Here is a 23,248-nt window from a genome sequence, read left to right as displayed (position 1 = left end):
TTAAAGAGGGCATGTACTGAATGTAGCACTGGGTGTTATATGCAAACAAAGAATCATGGAACACTACATCAAAAACTAATGATGTAATGTATGGTGATTAACATAACATAAAAAAAGAATACAAGTTTTTGGAAGGCATAACAGTACCTAACTTAACCTGCAAAACTGAGATAATAAAAATTATCTAATCAATTAAAAATTACATGAAGTAATGTTTAAATATCACTTAAATTGTATGAGCAAACACAGAAAAATCTCAGTAAGATTAGTTTCTACTACATTATGCATAATCTTGTATTGACACTTTTTCAATCAATGTTTTTGAGTAATTCCTACACATAAAAAGATGATCATACAAAGACTATGGAAAGGTTTTGTAATACAATAGATAATACGATATAAAATACAAAATATAATATAAAATTAAAAACAAAAATAAAGTCAAAAAGAACATGTCATATTATTACCATAGGAAAAAATTTTTAAACCTCTGATTTTTAAGATAAAAAAATTCAGAAGTTGACTGTCTTTTTCCATTATATATTCTTTCCTACATTGTTGAAGATTAGTTGCCCACAGAGTTGACGGCTCATTTCTGGGTTCTCTATTCTGTTCCATTGATCTGTGTGTCTGTTTCTGTGCCAGTACCATACTGTCCTGGTGATTACAGCTTTGTAATACAGCTTGAAGTCCAGAATTATGATGCCTCCCATTTTGGTTGTCTTTTTTACCAGTACTTTGGCTATTCCTGGTCATTTCTGGTTCATTACAAATTTTAGAATTGTTTGTCCCAGCTATGAACATTGGGATGCACGTACCCCTTCTTTTCATTATGTCTGTATCTTTGGGTAAATACCCAGTAGTGCAATTGCTGAGTCATAAGATAGCTGTATTTTTAACACCTTGAGGAACCTCCATACTGTTTTCCAGAGTGGCTGTACCAGCTTGCATTCCCACCAACAGTGTAAGAGTGTTCCCCCTTCTTCACATCCTCAGCAACACAGGTTTCCTGTCTTGTTAATTTCTGCCATTCTAACTGGTGTAAGGTTGTATCTCATTGTGGTTTTGATTTGCATTTCTCTGATGACTAGTGATGTTGAACATTTTTTCATGTGTTTGTTAGCCATTTGTATGTCTTCTTTGCAGAAGTGTCTATTCAATTTTTCTGCCCATATCTTGACTGGATTATTTCCGTTTTTGGGGTGTTGAGTTTGAGAAGTTCTTTATAGATCTTGGATACAAGCCATTTTTCTATAATGTCATTTGCAAATATCTTCTCCCATTCCGTGGGTTGCCTTTTAGTTTTGTTGACTGTTTTCTTTGCTGTGTAAAAGCTTTTTATCTTGATGAAGTCCAAAAAGCTCATTTTTACTTTTGTTTCCCTTGCTTTAGAGACATGTCTTGAAAGAAATCACTGTGGTCAATGTCAAAGAGGTTACTGCCTAAGTTCTCCTCTAGGATTTTGATGAATTCCTCTCTCAAATTTACTCAAAATGGTTGAAAGACCTAAATGTGAGGCATGAATCCATCAAAATCCTAGAGGAGAACACAGGCAACAACCTCTTTGACCTCAGCTGCAGCAACTTCTTGATACACATGTCTCCAAAGACAAGGGAAACAAAAGCAAAAATGAACCGTTGGGACTTCATCAAGATAAAAAGCTTCTGCACGGCAAACAGTCAACAAAACTAAAAGGCGACCCACAGAATGGGAGAAGATATTTGCAAATGACATATCAGATAAAGGGCTGGTATCCAAAATCTACAAAGAACTTATCAAACTCAACACCCAGAAAACAAAGAATCCCGGCAAGAATTGGGCAGAACACATGAATAGATATTTCTCCAAAGAAGACATCCAGATGGCCAACAGACACATGAAAAAGTGCTCCATATCACTCGGCATCAGGGATATACAAATCAAAACCACAATGAGCTACCACCTTACACCAGCCAGAATGGCTACAATTAACAAGACAGGAAACAACAAATGTTGGCATGGATGTGGAGAAAGGGGAACACTCTTACACTGTTGGAGGGAATGCAAGCTGAAAGAGCCAGTCTGGAAAAACAGTCTGGAGGCTCCTCAAGAAGTTCAAAATAGAGCTACCCTCTGACCCAGCGATTGCACTACTGGGTATTTACCCCAAAGATACAAATGTAGTGATCCGAAGGGTCACCTGAACCCCAATGTTCATAGCAGCAATGTCCACAATCGCCAACGTGTGGAAGGAGCTGAGATGTATACATACATATATTATAATATACATATATGATGGATATATACATAATAACACATATATAATATGTATACTACACAATAATACATATATAATGGAATATTACTCAACCATCAAAAAAGAATGACTCTTACCATTTACACTGGCGTGGTTGGAACTGGAGGTATTATGCTGAGCGAAATAAGTCAAACAGAGAGTGACAATTATCATCTGGTTTCACTCATATGTGGAATATAAGAAACAGTGCAGGGGATCATAGAGTAAGGGAGGGAAAACTGAAGGGGAAGTCATCAGAGAGAGAAAAACCATGAGAGACTCTTCACTGTAGGAAACTAAGGGTTGCTGGAGGGGAGGTAGGTGGGGATATGGGGTAATTAGGTGATGGGCATTAAGGAAGGCACGTGATGTGATGAGCACTGGGTGTTATGCACAACTGATAAATTACTGAACACTACATCTGAAACTAATGATGTACTATAGGTTGGCTAATTGAATTTACATAAATTTTTTTAAAAAAGACATTTATTTATTTGAGAGAGAGAGAGAGGAGGAGGAGAGGGGGAGGGGGAGAGAGAATCTCAAGCAGACTCCCCACTGAGGGTAGGGCCTGATGCAGGGCTCAATCTCACAACCCTGAGATCATGACCTGTACCAAAATCAAGAGTCAGATGCTTAAGTGACTGAGCTACCCAGGTGCCCTTCTTTTCTATTCTTAATAATGGTCTTGCTGGGCACAACATTCTTGGGGTTGCGGGTTATTTTTCTTTCCTTTCAGCACTTTGAGTTTATCATACTACTCTCTGCTCACCTGCAAAGTTTCTGCTGAAAAATCAGCTGATAGACTTATGGGGTTTCCCTTGGATGGAACGGCTTTCTTTTCTCTTGCTGATTTTAAAATTCTCTTTTTATCACTACTTTTTGCCATTTTAATTATTATACATCTTCGTGTGGACTTTCTTAGGTTAATCTTATTGGTGGCTCTCTTCGTGCCTCCTGGATCTGGACATAGGTTTCCTTCCCATATTCGGGAAGTTTTCAGCCATTATTTCTTCAAATAAATTTTATGCCCCTTTCTCTCTCTCTTCTCTTTCTGGGATCCCAATATGCCAGTATTATTGTGCTCAATGGTCTCACTGAGTTCCCTTAACCCATTCTCATTTTTTAGTATTTAAAAATTTTTGTCATTATTATCGTTATCATTACAGTTCAGCTTGGGTGTTTTCTGTTACCTTGTCTTCCAGGTCACTGATCCATTCTTCTGCCTCCTATAAACTGCTATTGATTTCCCCTGCTGTTTTTGTTTGTTTGTTTGTTTGTTTGTTTTTGTTTGTTTGTGTTATTGAGTTCATCTCTGACTTTATGTTCTATCACTTTGTGGAAGGTCTCATTGAGATTCTCCACTCTTTTCTCAAGTCCAGTGAGTATCTTTATGACCATTACTTTGAATTCTTTATCAGGCATATTGTTTCTTCCCATTTTACTTCTCTTTTGTTATGGTTTTGTCCTGTTCTTTCATTTGGGACATATTTCTCTGTCTCCTCATTTTCTCTAACTCTCTGTGATTGTTTCTATGTTTTAGGAAATCAGCTACCTCTTCTGATCTTGAAAGTAGTGGTTTTATGAAGTAGAGATCTTGTGGTGCTCTGTAGTGCAATGGCCCCTATTCACCAGAACCAGGTGCTTCAGGCGTGTCTTTTATGTGGGTTGTGTGCACCCTACTGTTGTAGCTGGGCTGTGTTTCAATTCATTCTAGCTGACTGCACTGGTCCACTTTCCCTGTGGTGGGTGCACCAGGCAGGGTTTTGTCCCTGTGTTGTAAAGAGGCCAGTCTGGGGCCATCGTGGCCTTGTCTTTGCACAGTGTCAGCAGTTAGACCAGATGCCTGCTCTCCGCCCATCTGCCAGGGCTGCAGTCTTGTTGGCCTGCAGTGTGCTCTCCCTGCCTTAGTCTCCTGAGAGAGAGACTTTTGTTGTTGGGTGGGGCTGGCAATCAGAACAGATGCCTGGCCCCAATCTGTCTGCTTGAGTTGTCTTATTACTGACTAGCAGGGAACTCTCTCTGTGCTGCTAGGTATAGGGTTCAACTGTTGGTGTGATGGACACATATAACTTTTTTTTTTTTACTCAGTGTGTTTCAGCTTATTTTTCTTTTTACCTTCTCTAATAACCATACTCTTTCCTTCCTCAGGGAATTAGCCACCACTTTCTTCTAAATGAAATGTTCTCTTTTCATTTACTTCATGTATAGTACTCATTTTTCAGTCTTGGTTCAAATTTTACATTCTCGTTAAAATTTTGTTAATAGTCCAGGTTCCTTCCTCTTTATTTTTTTATAAAGATTTTTATTTATTTGACAGAGAGAGAGAGACAGCGAGGGAGGGAACACAAGCAGGGGGAGAGGGAGAGGAGAAGGAGGCCTCCCACTGAGCAGGCATCCTGATGCGGGGCTCAATCCCAGGACCCTGGGATCATGACCTGAGCCGAAAGCATACACTTAACGACTGGGCCACCCAGGGTCCCCTTCCTTCCTCTTTATAAACTCTCATAAGCATTCTATATTTTTTTCTTTATAACAAAATAGTGCAATTATTTGAAAAAAGTTTTTTTTTTTTTCTCTTCCAGTAGACATGATCTCAATAGAGTTGTTGTCCCTGTCTGTTTTGGTTAGAACTGTACGCTTTCCCAATGCCTAGAATAATACCTGGAAAATGAGTGAATCAATTAATGAATAAATGAATTAATTAAATCAATAATCATGTGAAGTTTGGTGAAGGGATGGAAGGGAAAAATAGAATATATGAACATAAAACTATGTTTCACAGAACATTTTAGATGACTGCCCACTTTTTGATTGATAGATTTCCTGGCTTCTGCATGAGTGAACAAATAATAGGAGAGTTATTACTGTAAGACATCAATTCTTCACAGATCATAGCACAGGGTTTTAACTTTTATGCTTAGTGTTTTTGAAGGCTTTCTATTTTTAAAAATACTTATTGGTAGTTATAATTTAGGAAAGTTCGCACTTGGTTGGGGTGGTTGTTAGCCTCATTTTATTTCATACTTTGCAACTAGGACTTATTTTTTTTCAGCCACAATCACCATCACTATTTGATTAAAAAATCAATTTACTGCATGGAACTTCAGGATCTTGTTCATTTTAATACTAAGATCTCTTTTTTGGAATCATTCTCTATCTTGTGTGAATGTCTCCTTCAAAATTTTTGTAAACTTGTCTGTGGTTTAATAGCTGTTCATGTACGAAATTCTTGTCTCCAATTTCTTTTTACATTTTTTTTCTTTCCTCACCTATTTATGCTTCCAGATAAACCTTCAATTTTGTCAAGTTTCAAAAAAAGTTTTTCTTAGAGTTTGATTAGGATGGGGTTAAACCAATACATTTAATTGGTAAACAATTAAGGTTCTTTCTTCCTTCTCCATTCACTCAGCTCTTTTGTATATCTTAATTAAGTTTTGTGGCTTTATTCACTATAACTCCATATACTGTTTGTTCAGTGTTATGTCCCTGTTGCTATTATAAATAGAATAGTTTTACCTACTTTTATTACCTATTTAGTTTGCTGTTGGTGATATAAAGAAAAGCCATCAGCCTTTTTTTCCCCCTAAGACTAATGATTTATTAAGAAGAAAAATATTTTTTGACTTTATCTTTTTAAATTTTATTTTATTATATTAGTCACCATACATTACATCATTAGTTTTTGATGTGTTCCATGATCCATTGTTTGCGTGTAACACCCAGTGCTCCACTCAATATGTGCCCTCTTTAATACTTTTCACCAGGCTAACCCATCCCCCCACCCCCCTGCCCTCTAGAACCCTCTGTTTGTTTCTCAGAGTCCATAGTCTCTCATGGTTCATTTCCCCCTCAGATATCCCCCCTTCATTTTTCCCTTCCTACTATCTTTTTTTTTAACATATTATTTGTTTCAGAGGTACAAGTCTGTGATTCATCAGTCTTACACAATTCACAGCACTCACTATAGCACATACCCTCCCCAATGTCCATCACCCAGCCACCCCATCCCTCCCACCCCCCACTACTCCAGCAACCCTCAGTTTGTTTCCTGAGATTAAGAATTCCTCATATCAGTGAGATCATATGATACTTGTCTTTTTCTGACTGACTTTTTTCACTTAGCATAATACCCTCTAGTTCCATCCACATCATTGCAAATGGCAAGATTTTTTTTTTTTATGGCTGCACAATATTCCATTGTATATATATATACCACATCTTCTTTATCCATTCATCTGTCAGTGGACATCTTGGCTCTTTCCATAGTTTGGCTATTGTGGACATTGCTGCTATAAACACTGGGGTGCATGTACCCCTTTGTATACAAATGTACACAAATATACATTTGTATATTTGGGGTAAATACCCAGTAGTGCAATTGCTGGGTCATAGCGTAGCTCTATTTTCAACTTTTTGAGGAACCTTTCATACTGTTTTCCAGAGTGGAAAAGCCATCAGCTTTTGTTTACATTAAACCAAGTCTTAATATTGATTTTTAAAGTTTTTAACTAATCCGTGTTTTATATAAAAAAATCACATGGTAATAAACATAATTTCATGTCCCCTTAAAAAGTGATACTTGTTATATTTTTCACATATTATTGAATTAGCCAGATAGTCTTAAACAACACTGAATAGCTGTAAAAGCCAACATCTTTTCTTGTGTTTCAACATTAGTCATGATGCTGATTTTTTAAGATAAATTAAAAAAATGTATCTCCTTTTTCCTAATTCTTATTTATTTGTAAAATAGGAAATGGGTGTCTAGTTTTATCAAATTCCTTCTAAATATTATCAACCTTTATAAAGGACTAGTTCTTGAATTTTTTGGCTACTGTTATTATTTTCTAATTTTTCATCTTTTTTTCCATTTTTAAATGTTTGTGTTATTCTAAATTCTTGAAGTTAAATATTTATGGTTTTTTTAAGAGTATTTAGGGCACCTGGGTGGCTCAGTTGGTTAAGTGTCCAAGTCTTGATTTCAGCTCAGGTTATGATCTCAGGGTTGTAAGATTGAGCCCTGTGTCAGGCTCCACAGTTGGGTGTGGAGCCTGCTTAAGATTCTCTCTCTCTCTCCCTCCCCTCTCTCCCTCTTTGACCTCCTCCCTTTCCAAAAAAAAAAAAAGAGTATTTAGGGTAATAGATTGGACTGGGTACAGTTTTAGCTACCAAAACGAATTATCACTACCAGCATGTGATCAATAATATCAGGAACAAGTTTTAACCTAATACAAGAGAAAGTGTTTAAAATTTTGGCCCCCTTTGTATGGAGTTTATACTCTTAGACAAGTGAGTGCAGATTATAGCACATGATGTTATTAAAAGTCATCAACATATTATCCAAGGTTAGTTCTTAGTGACCTTTTATAACTGTATATGGTTGCATATTTTTTTATGAAAAAGAAAACACATTAAAAAGTTTGAAATTGCTATGAGCCTGAAAGCTTTTAACAAATAGTTGAATTTATGTGTATGTCAGTTATGAGGAATTTATAAAAGAGTAATTGATATAGTATCAAAGGAGGAATAAAATATGAGATTACAAAATAGAAATGTGTGGAGGTAGGAGTAAGTGCAGAGCTAAGTTCATAATTTTAGATCTATTTCACGTACACCAAAGCTAAATAAGTAATGTTAATTGTTTGCATTAAGTGAGAAACAACGGTTAACTAGGGTAAAATTTATTATAGGGTTGTAGAATTAATACAACCTAAATTCCTCAACACTTGTACAGTTTTATGGATTTCACAATATGGATATTAGTGAGATAGAATCACTGCATTTGTGAAAATGACTTCTTCATGAAAATTTTTTACATGTAAATCAAATCTATTACAGAGCATCTAACAGAAATGCAAAGATAATTTCTAAATTCAAGAAAAATGTATAAAATGAAAAATAAAACAAAACTTAACAATGTTAAGAGATTTGACATGTTTTACACAAAACACTCAGAAATAATTTTAAATATAAAACATGTTTTACCATATGACTGAGGGAAAAGCTTACTTAAAAACACATACACAAAGGATGGAATTTATTGTCAGGATGTTAGCTGACATATTAATGCTACCTTCAGAAGCCTAAACCCTATAAATTAAAAAGAAAAACATATAATCATTTAATTTCAATTTCAAACAACAAGCAATGTCAATTAAACTAAAAACTGACAAGAACTTGCAGTAGTTAGTAGTTTTTACTTCCTTCTTTTTTTTGCACAAGCAATAGAGTATATGCATGAGTAAATATGAGTATCCTACACCTTTAATGTTGAAGTCATATTGTAAATCTCTGACTTCTTATTACTAAGGATACTCTTTCTGTTGCCTCTCACTCTTGACAGATCTTGGTCTCAACAATAAATTCATTGGGGAAGTGTCTAATCTTCCAACACTTATCAATGGCACGTTTGTTGAAACCTGTGAAAAAAATGCACAAAGAATTGACTTTTTATCTTTTTATGTAAATGAAAACATACCTAGATTTGTTCTCTACTTTCCCCCTGTACTCCACCTGCACTCTCCTTCACTTTCCCAATAACACAGGTTGAAGGAAAGACTATCACCTACCCAGCAAGAGGTCTCTTCTACGAAGGCGGAAGGACTTGTGATTGTTGCAAAGTTGGTAAATAAAGATGCCAAGGTTACTAACATCACGAATCTCCTCCACAGCAACCAGGTCTTCATGAACAACGTAAGTGTGAGGCAAGTATTTGCCACTCTAAATTTTTTTAAAAAAGATTAAAATAAGAACTTATTAAAAACACCATTTAAATCCTTACCTATAGCAGATAAAGTTTTTTTAAGTAGACTATTTTTTAGAGCAGTTTTAGGTTATAGCATAATTTTATTTCAATAAAATGGAATGTTTTGGTTCAAATCATTATTTTTTTAAATGAGGAAACAAATGTTTAAATAAAAATTTGACATCCAAAATACATACAGCCAGTTTGCCGAAGAAATCCATCAAATTCTTTGGAGGCAGAACAATAGAGGTATTGAGGGGCATCAGATAGCAGTTCCCCAGCAGCAAGTCCAAGTAAGCAGTCATGCCCTATTGGGGAGGGGGAAAAGTTAACTATGGTGTAAAGAATATCAATTCTACTGATTCTAACTACATTAAAACAAGCAGCTATATCCTTTTAGTATGTGTTATTTTCTTTTTTTTTGCATGTTTTTAAAGATTTTATTTATTTATTTGAGAGAGCGAGAACACGTACAAGTGGGGGGAGGGGCAGAAGCAGACTTCCTGACTCCCTGATGAGCAGACAGCCCGGCAATGGAGCTCAATCCCAGGACTCTGGGATCATGACCTGAGCCAAAGGCAGATGCCTAACTGACTGGGCCATCCAGGTGCCCCTGCATTTTTTTTTTTAAGGTTTGTTTGTTTATTTATTTATTTTCTTTTTATTATGTTATGTTAGTCACCATACAGTACATCATTAGTCTTTGATATAGTGTTCCATGATTCATTATTTGCCTATAACAACCAGTGCTCATTATAACACGTGCCCTCCTTACTACCCATCACTGGGCTACCCCATCCCTCTAGCCCCCTCCCCTCTGAAACCCTCAGATTGTTTCCCAGAGTCCTTAGTCTCTCATGGTTCGTCTCCCCCTCTGATTTCCCCCCTTCAGTTTTCCCTTCCTTCCCCTAATGTCCTCCGTGCTATTCCTTATGTTCCACGTTAAGGTATTTTCAATAGCAAAAGTGAAAAAGGCTTTGCTGCAAAAAGATGTACATTTATGAACAGATTTAACACTTACTAATGAACTAAGAAAAAAACCAGGAAAACCTATAAAAATGAGAAACTCACTTTTTCAAAGTCATGAATAATTGCTGCAGGATCACTATCAGAGAAACTGGGGACAGCCACATCAATGATTGCAACATTGTCTTCCTCTCGAATATCAGCCTCCTCAGTCACAGGCAAGAAGTAGGGCTCTGCTCCTCGAAAGGAATTTGCAGGGTCCTCAGAATCAAAGAAGCACATCTCTCCACGGTAGATGGTACTCTAAAAGACAAAAAGGGAGAATTAAAACCTTTAAAACTTACTACGGGTGACATTTGAATCATTTCTCACACTCACATCAATTCATTGTACTGTTTGTAAAGCTTAGGATTTCTGATTACAGTTATCACCACGAAGACAAATCAATTTTATAAACTGAATGGTAATTTGAAAACTTGTCCTAAATCTTCATTTCTCTGGTGACCACCACAGATTTCCTTAAGTTACTACTAAGTATATAGCAATTAGTAATCCAAATTACAAGAATTGTAATTATTATTACCTTGGGCATGAAGTACTTATAAATGCAGGCTCCACCAACAATAAGTCCTGCCAAGATGAATGAAAGGCCTAAGAGAGTAAGCATGCATCTCCCAGAGGAGCCCTCCTTTTCCTGGGTGGCAACTTGTAGCTCCTGTTTATTAAAAAGCAAAACCAAAGACAAAACCAGATTGCACTTTTAGACACATAGCCATTTTGTGTACAATTTACTTTCTTGAAACATAAGACATTTTTAAAAGATGTTATTAAGTCATCCTAGCTTAAAATCATTTCAAGACAATTTCTGATATTTAATAGATGCTAAAATCTCCAATTATATTAGCTTTCCTTCTGGTATTTACAAACCCAGTTGCAGTATGAAGTTTTTTCAAAATACACATTTCTAGAATCAGCTGAAAATCACCATTCATTTATGCAATAAATTATACTCTTTAAATAAATGTAAGTTGTTGATTTTTGGACTTGTATAGTGATATAATTACTAACTTTCTAGACTATAATTATGTTGCTTTACTATTTTTTGTAAATTAATTTTTTGCCAACTTAAAGGTGAATTAGTGTCCTTTGATTTATTAAATGATTTTCAAAGAGCTGGTTTTTATTGTTTTATTTTTAAAAATTCTGTAAGGCAGGTATATGTCATTTCCCCCTATTTTAGAAATTAAAATATTGAACGTGAGATATATTTCAAAATGTTCCTAATTTTAGTGAGAATTTGGCTTTTCTAATATCATCCACTGTTCTGTAGTTGTGTGCTGCATGAATGAAATAATGTTTTCCAAGTTCTGGTAAAACACTAGACTATAGTACAGCCTTTGTGATAGCTGGGCACAAAAGCTGTGTGTGTAACAGTTACTGTAAAAATTCTGTTAAATGCATAATTTGTTCAGGAATTGGAACAAGAAAGATCCAAAGCAAACGAGTAACTGATTAACTCTGTATTCTTCCCAAGGCAATGGTCCAAGGGACCCTCCAATCCTGATCTTGTATGTCACGATATGTTTTAAGCAGTATTATTACTCAAGGGTAGAATAAAGAAAGTCAACAAATGTAGTTTCTTGTAATCAGTGGGTAAATAATTCAGACTAGTATGAAAATAGAATTGTTTTAGTATTTCAGGTCATTAGCTCTTTTCCATGACAACTACTTTAATGCTTATGGCACCTAATTAAACTTCAATTAATTTGGTGAAAACAAATGCATGGATTCTAAGGAGAAACGATTATTTCATAAATGGTTTTTCAAAACAAAATGTTAATTAAAATTCAAAGAAATTTGGTATGCACATTTTCTTAGCTAAATGTATTTAAATTCAAACCCTCCATTAATACTGTATAAACCTTGAAGGCTTTTCCTTGTCCCAACAGTTTTAAGAAATTATAAATTATTTTTATAAAAAAACTAACATAAAATTAACATTACAAAGACAGAACTATAAATCATGATTGTGAATCACTGTAATCTAAAGTTAGAGGCTTTGAAATTATATTTTAGAAGATTAAACAGGTCTAGAGAGATGAAGTTAATTGCCTGTAAGTCACAAAATGACTTAATTTTAAATACTCAAAAAGATGGATTTCTTTTTTTCTTGTCACTGAGATATGAGAAGAGCAATTTACACTGCAATTTCATTTATTGTTAAGCAAAGTCTAAGTATTAGAGTTTCAATTTAATAAAATTCCCCACCATATTAGGAATAAGGATTTTTTTTTTCATCTACATTTGCTAGAATTCAGAGTGGTATGGACTCTCACTTACCATAGATAGTTTCTCTCTAAACTGTATTTTAAAGTCATTGTACACAACCTCTGACATACTATTCTGTTGTGCTGGGTTTCTGATGAGCAGATTAATACATCACAGTATACTGTGTCAAGTATTATTAAATCAGTGTCTTGTAGTGGCTAGATCAGGATACTGTGGAAGCTTCTCCAACATCTAACAAAGAAATATAATCGTTGTGCAAATGTTCATTTTTATTTATTCTTCATCACACCACAGGCCTGGCAGAAGTACTGCTTACATATTAACTGTATCCAACTACAAGTCATGAAGTTTTTGGTGGTGAGAGAAAAATAAAGGGATTACTGTGTGGCTATATTTAACTACTGGCATCTAATTAGACCTCCCAAAAAATCTGGCCCTGTTTCACTTACAAAGTGAGTAGGACAGTTACATATTTGATCTTCTGTCATTTAATAAAAACCTCAACAATGCAAGGGGGTGTGACTTTTGACTTCTGAAAAGTATAATACCCAAAAGCTACCTTTTTTTCTGGGTTAACTATTAAAAATTTCTGTGATAAAAACTCTGTATAAGCATCTAAGCATTTCAAATTGGTGCATAATAAGTTTTACTACATGGATTCTCATTTCACTCAAAGTACTTTTCAAATCTCCAGTCTGAACACAAAAGTTAAAAACTTTAGAGAACAAGACAAATTAAGACAAATCTGGAAACTCTGACACTGTACAGATTTTGTAGAAGAAAATACAATTTTCCCTTTTAACATTGACATTTTACTGAGGAAAATGAGTAGTTTACAAACATTGAAAACATGTTAGTTGTTTAAAAGAAATTGGACTAAAACAAACAATGGCTAACATTTTGGGGGGCAGTGAACTACCTCAGTTTCTGGCAATGCTAGAAGTTTAAATTACAAGGTCAGACCTGCTTCAGATCTCTCCATGGGGGAGGCAGGTAGAAGGATATCACAAAAAGGAAGTACTAAAAGAAGAAGAAAATAAACTTCAACATTTCTTTTTACAGATGAAGAATGTTGTCTTTAGGAAATGCCACTGTGAAAACATGCAAGGATCTTGCAGTAAGAGGGCAACAGTGAACGTCCCAAATTCTAATTAAGACCAACCTCAATTTTGACAGCTCCTTTACTGAATGCTTAAAACCGCCTATAACCGGAGAGAAACTGAAAATATACACGGGCGAACACAGATGCATACTAACACCAACCCATACGGATTTGAGTCAAAGCTGTCCTTGGCCCCCTACCCCACCCCCACAAACATTCAGTGCTCCTAGAAAGAATTAGATTCATAGAACTTTATCCACGTCAAAAGGAAAGAAAGGAGAGTTAAATCTCCTGCCCCTGTTCTCCTTGAGTGTCTGCTCCTTCCTTGTGGATGCTATATGCACCCCTGGAGCTGGAGACTGAACAACGTGCCTCTCATTGAACCCAGGCCCTCATATGTTCCCCAGGAGAAGGTGACATTGGGTCCCAAGGGTTCTCCTCGAACTCCCTCTAACATCCCTTGGAAATGTACCACCAAGAGCTGGAACCCACGGAAAGTAGTGCAACTCCCTGGGATGTTAAAGGGTGTGAGGCACTGCAAGCAGGAGGTGGCGCTACTAGATGGAACTGGGGCGACCGGTAAACCAGTTCAATAGCGCAGAAGGGGCAGCTTTCATTTTGCCCACTGTCACTTGCCCCTTCTTTCCCCCCAAACTCCCCCCTCTCCCCACTTTACCGACCCTAGCAGGCAGTCTGGGGTGGAATGATACTGCTACCTTTCCGGTCAAGATTTGAGCTCGGACCGTGCGGTTTACAAGGGCTTCCACGTCTTGCCGCGCCTCCTCTTTTTGCACCGCCGTAGGTGTATTGAAGGCGATTTTCACCATAGTGAATCTTTGGGCTTGGTGGTAAGGCGTGGCTCAAATCAGCGTCCCGGGCTACAGGTTGTACAGAGATCGCGCTAGACCTAGCAGGACGTACGTTCTCCCTCGTCTGTCTTAGGCAGCTGCAAGCCCAGGTCTGGGGATACTTATGACGCAGTCCCAAGCCGGGTGGGAGACCGTGGGAGGGCTCAGGGAGGGGCTGAGGGAGGAGCGGGAGGGGGTCCAAATGCTGGGATGGGGGTGGGGGTTGTCACTGAGGAAAGAGAAGGGGAGGTGGAGCCCTGGGACAGCGGGGGCTTGAAGTGCCTCACCTGCACTCCAGGCGTGCTCCCACCCACCCTCTGCACCGTCAGATAAGAACAGGACAGGAAGGAAGTCTGCTGTATTGTATCTTTTTGCCTCTGTCTAGGCCACAATAGCCCCTGACCCTGATTCTGTTTTCCCAAACCTGGGCCTGCCCCCCCCCCCAGGGGCCAGGAACTATAACTTGGCACCGACTCAAGCTTCCTCAGCTCTGCATTCACCCAGGTCCCAAAAGCACAGTTCATGACTGTTCTGTACCTTTATAATAATACCTTCCCTTTAAAGAACACTCAAGTCTGTTACAGTTCCTTGGTTCATTCTCTCAACATTTTGTTTTCTTTCTTGACATTTGTTTTGTAATTTCAATTTCCCAACCTAGAGCGATACTAAATCAGAAATACAGCATTCCTGCCTCTTCAACTCCGCACTTTGCAGGTAGGACAGGATGAGACACAGAGGAAGGTGGAAAGCTCATAGTGAATTTCTGAAATAATCCAGATCCTTTCACTCTCTCAGGTCAGGGAAACCAGAGTAAGGTCTCAGTCCAGACCTTGTTTCTCTTCAACCACCAATTGTGAAATCTGCAGGAAGAAAAACAAGGGTGTGTGTATACCTATGCACTTAAGAAGGTGAAAGTGTGAGTGAAGAGTACAAAGTTTAACCATATGCTAACCCAGCTCTAATGGAGATAAAAACCAATAATCCCAAAGAGGGCTGAGTTAGAGATCATTATTGAAGCATTTATATGTGCAGCTAGTGTAATCATGTTATTCTTTCACAATCAGTTCTGCCTGATTGGTGACACTGATAGACAACTTCACTATGTGAAATTCATGCTGTGGAGGTTGGTGACTACAGGTGGTAGTGGTAAAGAGTTTATAATTAGTCCTGCTGCCAAAGAGAGTAAAGGGGTCTGTTGTGTAAAGGCAATAACACCAAAACAAAAAACAAACAAAAAATCCCCACAAAACAAACAAACAAAAGAATCAGGCTTGTGCTATAGAATCCCCCATTCACTCATACTTATTAAATAAAAGAGACTTGGATATGTCATCATCCCTCCGTCTAAGAAATTTCAGGTTGGAGTTTTTCCCACTGAGGTTTCCTTGACTCTGAAGCCTGTTGCCTGTCTCTATTATGGGAGCTTTGTGAAGACACCCTTAATTTTCTCTGATAGGCCACAGGTGAGAAGGTAGATGAAGAATAGTGGGGATCCTTGCCTTACACAGGGCCAGATGTTCACATTTACTTAGAAATATTGGTGCCTTATGCATTTTTTGTTTTTGTTTTTGTTTTGTTGTTGTTTTTTAATTCTTTCTTCAGGTCTGGCCATTATAATTTAACATTTATCAGGCATTTATCTACCTACATTTATCAGTGTAGGCTGAGGAAATCTCAACTTCCCAGGATGTTTCTTTTTACGGTTACCTTCTGTTTGCTATCACCTTTATGACAATTCAACCTAGGTTCTGTGCTAGTTTGTCCCTGTCACATAGGTGGCTGAACAAATGGTTGCTCCTACACATTTACCTATCAAGTGTAAGGTGCTGGATAAGATAGTAATGTATTATATATCTTAGTGCATCTTCCCTGAAATATAATCAGGCAGAAGGGGCAGGGATTATTTCTATTTTTCAGATGATTAGACCCAAACTTTGGTAACAACCAAGGGATATGTGATTGATTACTGGTTATGTCACATTGAGCAAACTTCCTCATCTCCTTGTGCCTCATTTTCCTCCTCAGCAGAATGGTGTAATATTTCCATCCTGTTGCTGTGACGATCATTTAGGATAATACAGGAGGAAACACCTTTTAAATTATGAAAAGGATAGGAGAATAAAATGGTTGGTTACACTAGAATTCTTATTTTAGTCTGTAACATACCTGTGTTTCAAGGTTATAGGATGATCTATCTATATATATATATTTTCACTATTGTTTAGCCTTTAGAGCTGCTTAAGACCGCACTGTATCTTAATATGTCATTTTGGAAAAAGTTAAACTTCTGAAAATAGTCACATAAATTGCCATCTAAGTTTTCTGTTGGATTTTGAAAAATTTGGCCATCTTCTCTTTGTTAATGCCATGCTCTCTTTTAGAGATATCCCTCATACCTCTCTAAGGGCATTTGTTGCTGTTGAACATATATGGTGCAGGCATGGTCTCAAATTAGCAGATACTTACTGCTACCCTTTCAATATAGATAATACTTGTGTTAGAATCGAATAACAATAACACCCATTGTTAGTGTCTATTTCAGGAAAGGTGCTCAGTGGGGAGTCTCTCTCTCTCTCTCTCTCTCTCTCTCTCTGCCCCTACCCTGCTTGTGTTCTCTCTCTCTCTCTCAAATAAATAAATAAATAAAATCTTAAAAAATAGTTCTTATTGGTTAAGCTCTTTGTTGTACTCTCTGCTTCCCAGCAACAACTTCTTGTTTCTTAAAATCAATTTCTTTCACTTTCTTATCTTGGAAAACTGGGGATCTGGCTGCCATGCCAATTCCAGCTCATATTGTTAATCATGTCTGAATGCACACCATTCAAGTTTATAAATGACTTCCCTGTTCTCAGATGATGCCAGATGATGACTAAATTATCACAACTTGAGCTGAATGGAAGCTGATGTACAATTGGATGCCAACTCTCTTTGAATGGTCTGAAATTACCAAAAACTTGATCACATGAAAATAAGGCTACTAGTGGCTTCTGTGATATAATTTCATTCATTAATTCATTTATTTGTTCACCAAATATTTACTGAGGGTCTACTGCCTTGTTCTGTGATTGGCCATGGGAATGGTGGTGAGTAAAACAGACACAACTTTGTCCTTATAAAATATACCACACTGAAACCACAGCAATGACATATTTGTCTTAAGTTCTATAGTTTTTATAGTGGGGACACTGGTTCTGTGCCATGGAGTATAATATAGCAATTCTACAAACCAGCAGAATAGTTCTACCCACAGCCAGTGCTACTAGGAATGTTTAAATTCCTATCTCACCTGCAATGGCTTCACACCCAGCATTCTATTTAGGAAGATTAATCTGATAGCAAGTTGTATTGGGAAACCAGTTAGGAAGCACTTCTATATTCCAGGTGAAAGATGGTGAAATACATTATGATTGCAACATTAGAAATGAAGGGATAACTTCCAAAGATGTTTAGGAACCATACTTTTCAAGGGTCCAGTGCAGGATTAAGTCATAAGAGATAAATTAGAAAAACTAATTCTATTTTAAAATGACTGGGAATCCAGGATTGGGAAAATGGTGGCACCGTTGATAGCAATACTAACATTTGTTGAACACATTAGATACTAGATTTCTGTGCTAAGCCCATTAAATTAATTGTCATGTAATCTTTACCACAACCCTGTGAAGTATTATTCTATTCCTCATTTTATTGATGAAGACACCAAATTTCCAAGAGGTTAAGTGAGTTGCCCAAGGTCAAATGCTAACTCAAGTGGTCTGATTCCAGTGTTTATACTATTTTTTAAAGATTTTATTTATTTGACAGAGAGAGACACAGTGAGAGAGGGAACACAAGCAGGGGGAGTGGGAGAGGGAGAAGCAGGCTTCCCGCTGAGCAGGAAGCCCCCCAGGACCCTGGGAACATGACCTGAGCCTAAGGCAGATGCTTAACTCCTGAGCCACCAGGCGCCCCCAGTGTTTATACTCTTAATCACTATGGTGTCTCACTGTTACTAAAATAAATCAGAAAGTCAAGAAGGAGCTGGCTTGAAAGCAGGGAGAATAACCAGCATATTCTCTAGGGAAATGAAGAATGAATCCCCTGCCCATATTGCAAACAGAGATTCCTGCCTAGGATTTTGTTCAGGACTAAAAGCACTTGAAATCCTTTAAAAATTTTGTTGGTTGTATGCGGATACATGGCTATAGGCTACTCATCCTGAAGCATATTTCTCTTGAGTTGCACAGTTGCTTTTGTCTACAGAGAAGTGGTTACTAGGAGAGCTGGCCAGCCATCTACTTTTGGGTATAATTCTAGGAATTCAGCTTAATTCTTTAAAAAGCAGGCCATTTTATAGGTCCATGACTTCTCTACATACATGGCTAAGTCCTGGGAGCATAGCTGGGGCTTCTCACACAAAGTAATAGGAAACACTCACTTCTGATTCTTGAAAGTGATATATTCTCATTTCTCAACACTATTTAAGGTTTCCTTTGTAGGCTAGTAAGCTATGACAATAGGAGGATGCAAGATTCTTTCTTAAATATAAGAGTAGTTTTCATCATCTCTTCACAACAATGTGGTCGTATCTTCAAGTTTAAGAGAAAGTTGTGCCTCACTCTAATTTATAAAAAAAAAAATCACTTTTTTGTCATTTGGCACAACTGAAAAATCTGTGAAAATATTTGCACTTTTATTGCATCTTCTCTAAATTGTATAAAGATCCTTATTTTGTTGCAGACTCTTTGGGCAATTTAAAAAATAGAGTTATGAATCAATATCTGATCATCTTATCTGATCAAACTTCACTGGAAGTTTCAATCTTGAGTAATACAAGAAAGAAACTCACAAATCTTTCCCTAGGAATGCTTTTGAGAACATCTAGTTGGTTCAATTGCTCTATAATATATTACTGAGTGATACTAAGTTGTCTTTATGACTTTAAAGTTATGTTCTTATTCAATGAAAGCATAAGCATTTGTGTTCTCATTAATGAGTGCTAACCAAATATTCTTTTTACCTCCATGTTTATTTTGTTGGTGTCTCAACATATTCTGTTCCTAGTTTGATCTTAAAGAAAACAAAATCCCAAGTTGTTTTACCACACACGATTCACCTTGGCTGTTTCTGAAATGCAATTTTGTTTTTTATTTTCTTATTTATTTATTTATTTATTTATATTCAATTAGCCAAGGTATAGTACATCATTGGTTTTTGATATAATGTTCAGTGATTCATCAGTTCAGTATAACACCCAGTGCTCATCACAACATGTGCCCTCCTTAATGCCCATCACCCAGTTACCCCATTCCCCCACCCCCTCCCTTTCTGCAACCCTCAAAACTATAATGAGCTACCACCTTACACCAGTCAGAATGGCTAAAATTAACAAGACAGGGAACAAAAAATGTTGGCGAGGATGTAGAGAAAGGGGAACCCTCCTACACTGCTGGTGGGAATGCAAGCTGGTACAGTCACTGGAAAATGGTGTGGAAGTTCCTCAGGACATTTAAAATAGAGCTAACCTATGACCCAGCAATTGCACTACTATGTATTTACCCAAAGATACAGATGTAGTGAAAAGAAGGAGCACATGCACCCCAATGTTCATAGCAGCAATGTCCACAATAGCCAAACTGTGGAGGGAGCCAAGATGTCCTTTAACAGATGAATAGATAAAGATGTGGTTCATATATCCAATGGAATATTACTCAGCCATCAGAAAGAATGAATATCTACCATTTACATCAACATGGATGGAACTGGAGGGTATATGCTAAGTGAAATAAGTCAATCAGAGAAACACAATTATCATATGGTTTCACTCATATGTGGAACATAAGAAATAGTGCAGAGGACAATAGAGGTGGTGGGGGGAAACTGAATGGGAAGAAATCAGAGAGGGAGACAAACCATACGAGACCATTGACTCCCGGAAACAAACTGAGTATTTCTTGAGGACTCCCTGTTTGCAGGTAAATGAGAAAGGTATGAGAAAATACAAATCACAGGTCTTATAGTCAAGGACCATAAATTAAATGGAGACAGTGGATGTGTTCAAAATTAGCTGGAACAACAAAGGGTAGTGATAATGAACTATCTGAGGGCTACATTGGATCATATGATTTCTAAGTTCTTTTATAACTCTAAAGTTCTGGCTTCATGATTTTAAATATTGAAAGAGGAGAACAACATGTTATGAAAGCAGAGGGCAATATTAATCATGATAAGAAAGATTTGGTGATCTCATAGCAAGGTGCCATTTGATCTAGACTTTTAGAAATAAGTATTTGCTATGTAGAGAATCTAGAAGAGGGCATTTCCACGGTAAAAAACAGTACAAGCAAATGCCTTGAGGCAGAAAAATATTTCACTTTCTTTGGAAAAAAAAAACAAAACCAAAACAAAATTAATCATTAGTCACAAATTAATAATAAAATCTGAGGTTTAAGATGCATTTTACTTTGGTTTAACAGACAGTACTCCTTAGATGTACTGGAATGAATTTCCATCTTCTCAATTCTGCTGTTTTTATTTTATTTTTAATATTCTCATTCTGTTTATTGTTTCCACAACACTGTTTCGCACTTGGTATATTAACATATTTTACTCTATTTGCATTCCATGTTACCCACAAAATCTTAAATCCAAATGTTGAATTAAAAATGTATTATTTAAATGACTCTGCCAATTGAACAAAGAATATGAAAATTCTAAAGCATGCAAAAAAATACATCTTGGAGATGTAGAGGCACTAAAAAAGTATTTAAGTATTTGAAAAAAATTGAGAATTCAATCTTATTGATAGCCTTATATCCTGTAACTCTGAGTGACTATTCTACACGTACATGTTCTTGTACTAGGCCCTGAAAAGGAGGACTCTGGTTTTAGAGTCCAGTAAGGGAGCTAAGATCCAAAAGCACAAATAAACTTATGGCAAGACAATGTGCAGTGGAATATCAAAAAGAACTATAAAAGGATGCAGAAGACAAATTTTTGTGAGATCTCACAACTTAAAAATTAAAACCTGTTATGATTATCACAGCCTATTAGTGGAACAAGTGCCACAAAGTTTGGCCATTTTACAGAACAAAAAGTCATTTCTTTAGGGTTTTGGTGCTTAGGCTTTTTTTTTTTTTCTCTTTCATTCTCTTTTTCTTATTTCTTTCCTTCCTCCCTCCCTCCTTTCCCTCTTTCATCCTTTCCTCTTTTTCTTCTCTTCTTTCTTTCACTTTCTTTCTTTTCCTCTTCTTTTATGTTTTCTTTGCAGAAACTCCACTCACTCATCTATACATAATCCTTAGAGTTCTTCACATTTCTATTACTACTTCTACTCATTTCCTCCCTTCCATCCTCACCATCCTTTTGAGGCCAATGCAAGGTTTTGCTAATCAAATAACATTTTACCATTATCTCCCCCCTTTTAACTCCCTTTACAAGTCCCACTAATTTCAAAAGTTTAACTTAAGTTTGTCTAACATAGTGTCTGGTGTATATTGGGTTGGGCTTTTTTTCCATTTAATTTCTCATTTATAGACATGATGAGGAAAGTCAGTTTCTGTAAAAAGAATTTATCTTTATAAGTATTGCATTTAATTTTAATAATTCTTTTCCCAATCTCACCACAGGATCTAAAATTGAATACACTAAAAAGTTTATAAAAAACTTGTGTCAGAACTTCAGGCACATTAGAAATATAAGCATATTTATTTTGCACCCCCCACCTTTAAGTTTGGACATGTAATACATATGTACTTTGTCAAATTAAAAAAAAAAGTAACATGAATTATTGGGTGTGTGTATGTGTGCTCTTTTTTCTTCCAGAATGTCATAAAGAGCTGATATACTTTCATCTTGATTTGTGAATAAGTTATGTCTGTTATAGCTTCATACTCTATGACACTGAGTTTCTTAATACATGAAGGTAGGCACCTTATCTGAGGTTATGCACTCTTCACCTCTAAGAGATGCATATCAGTGCACAGTTATTGTGTTTCTTCATTTGTTGCCACAAATCTCACATAACTGAAAGCATTTTAAATGTGTTGCTACTGCCAGTTCATTGCAGTAGTATTTCTATGTTCCACAGGGTAGGTTTAAAGCAAAGGAACTAACACTGGGTGTTATACGCAAATAATGAATCATGGAACACTACATCAAAAACTAATGATGTAATGTATGGTGATATAACATAATAAAAAAAGAAAAAAAAATAAAGCAAAGGAACTAAGATGGCCTCTTGTGTTCTTAAATACTGTAGCAAACCTTGATTTTCCAGATTAATTTTCATTTAGAGGGTCACATGCTCTTAAGCTTAGGTAATCTTCACTTTGCAGCGGAGATAGTTTTCAAAAGTTCATTAAAGTGAATTTCTGCACTTGTTTCATGGCTAAAGATTAAACAACAGCTAGTTTTATTTTTTTTAATTCTAGCCAAAATCTATTAATGAGAAGTCATAGTCAAGGATACCCCATTTCCCAAATCAAAGACACATCTTACAATAAAATACAATGTTTGCAATTCATTTTATACTAGAAAATTTAGAGTGAATAGACAGTAATCCTGGCTAATGTGAGCATCTAGTACAGTGACTTCTTTCTTTCTTTTTTTTTTTTTTTACTTAATATGCTTTCCCCATAAAATCCTAATTAAACAATTTTACTAAGGATCTTTTATCAAGGCAGCAATGTGCTAGGCACTGTTGGTCACACGAATAATTACAACTGATTCTTTTATTTTTTTACAACTGATTCTTTTAATGATGCATTTTCATTAATAAAACTTACATATATATATATAACTACATTTGCCACTCCTAATAACTTGTGAAAAAAAGCAGAGGGGAAGTCAGTTTTGTAGAAGCCAAAAGAAATATACTGATAATATTTAAATTTACATAACAATTATGTGGATTCAAGTACAGGTTTTTGAACTCACAAGTCAGTCCTCTTTCCACTCTGCCTATAGCATAAAATAGAATCTTTGAATTTAGAGAGTTTATAATCTAGATTGAGAATAGTCAACAATAGACTAAAACAGTA

General features: G+C 36.4%; 1 protein-coding gene across 1 annotated transcript; it reads right to left on the bottom strand.

Moving 5' to 3' along the window:
• Window positions 1-8,234: 8,234 nt before the first annotated feature.
• ITM2A (integral membrane protein 2A) lies at window positions 8,235-14,332 on the bottom strand. Its single transcript, XM_028101493.2, has 6 exons — window positions 14,097-14,332; window positions 10,573-10,704; window positions 10,095-10,292; window positions 9,221-9,331; window positions 8,848-8,998; window positions 8,235-8,697 (listed from the first exon to the last, which is right to left on the bottom strand). Exons 1-6 carry the CDS (start codon window positions 14,205-14,207, stop codon window positions 8,609-8,611), a joined length of 792 nt encoding a protein of 263 aa, XP_027957294.1. The 5' UTR covers window positions 14,208-14,332; the 3' UTR covers window positions 8,235-8,608.
• Window positions 14,333-23,248: the final 8,916 nt, after the last annotated feature.

The sequence above is a fragment of the Eumetopias jubatus genome, unplaced genomic scaffold (assembly GCF_037043125.1).
Source record: "Eumetopias jubatus isolate StellerSeaLion01/CBP00866 unplaced genomic scaffold, mEumJub1_p1.0 scaffold_11, whole genome shotgun sequence".
Lineage (NCBI taxonomy): Eukaryota > Metazoa > Chordata > Mammalia > Carnivora > Otariidae > Eumetopias > Eumetopias jubatus.
The sequence above is the reverse complement of the archived record's forward strand: the minus strand, read 5'-3'. Positions and strand labels throughout refer to the sequence as shown.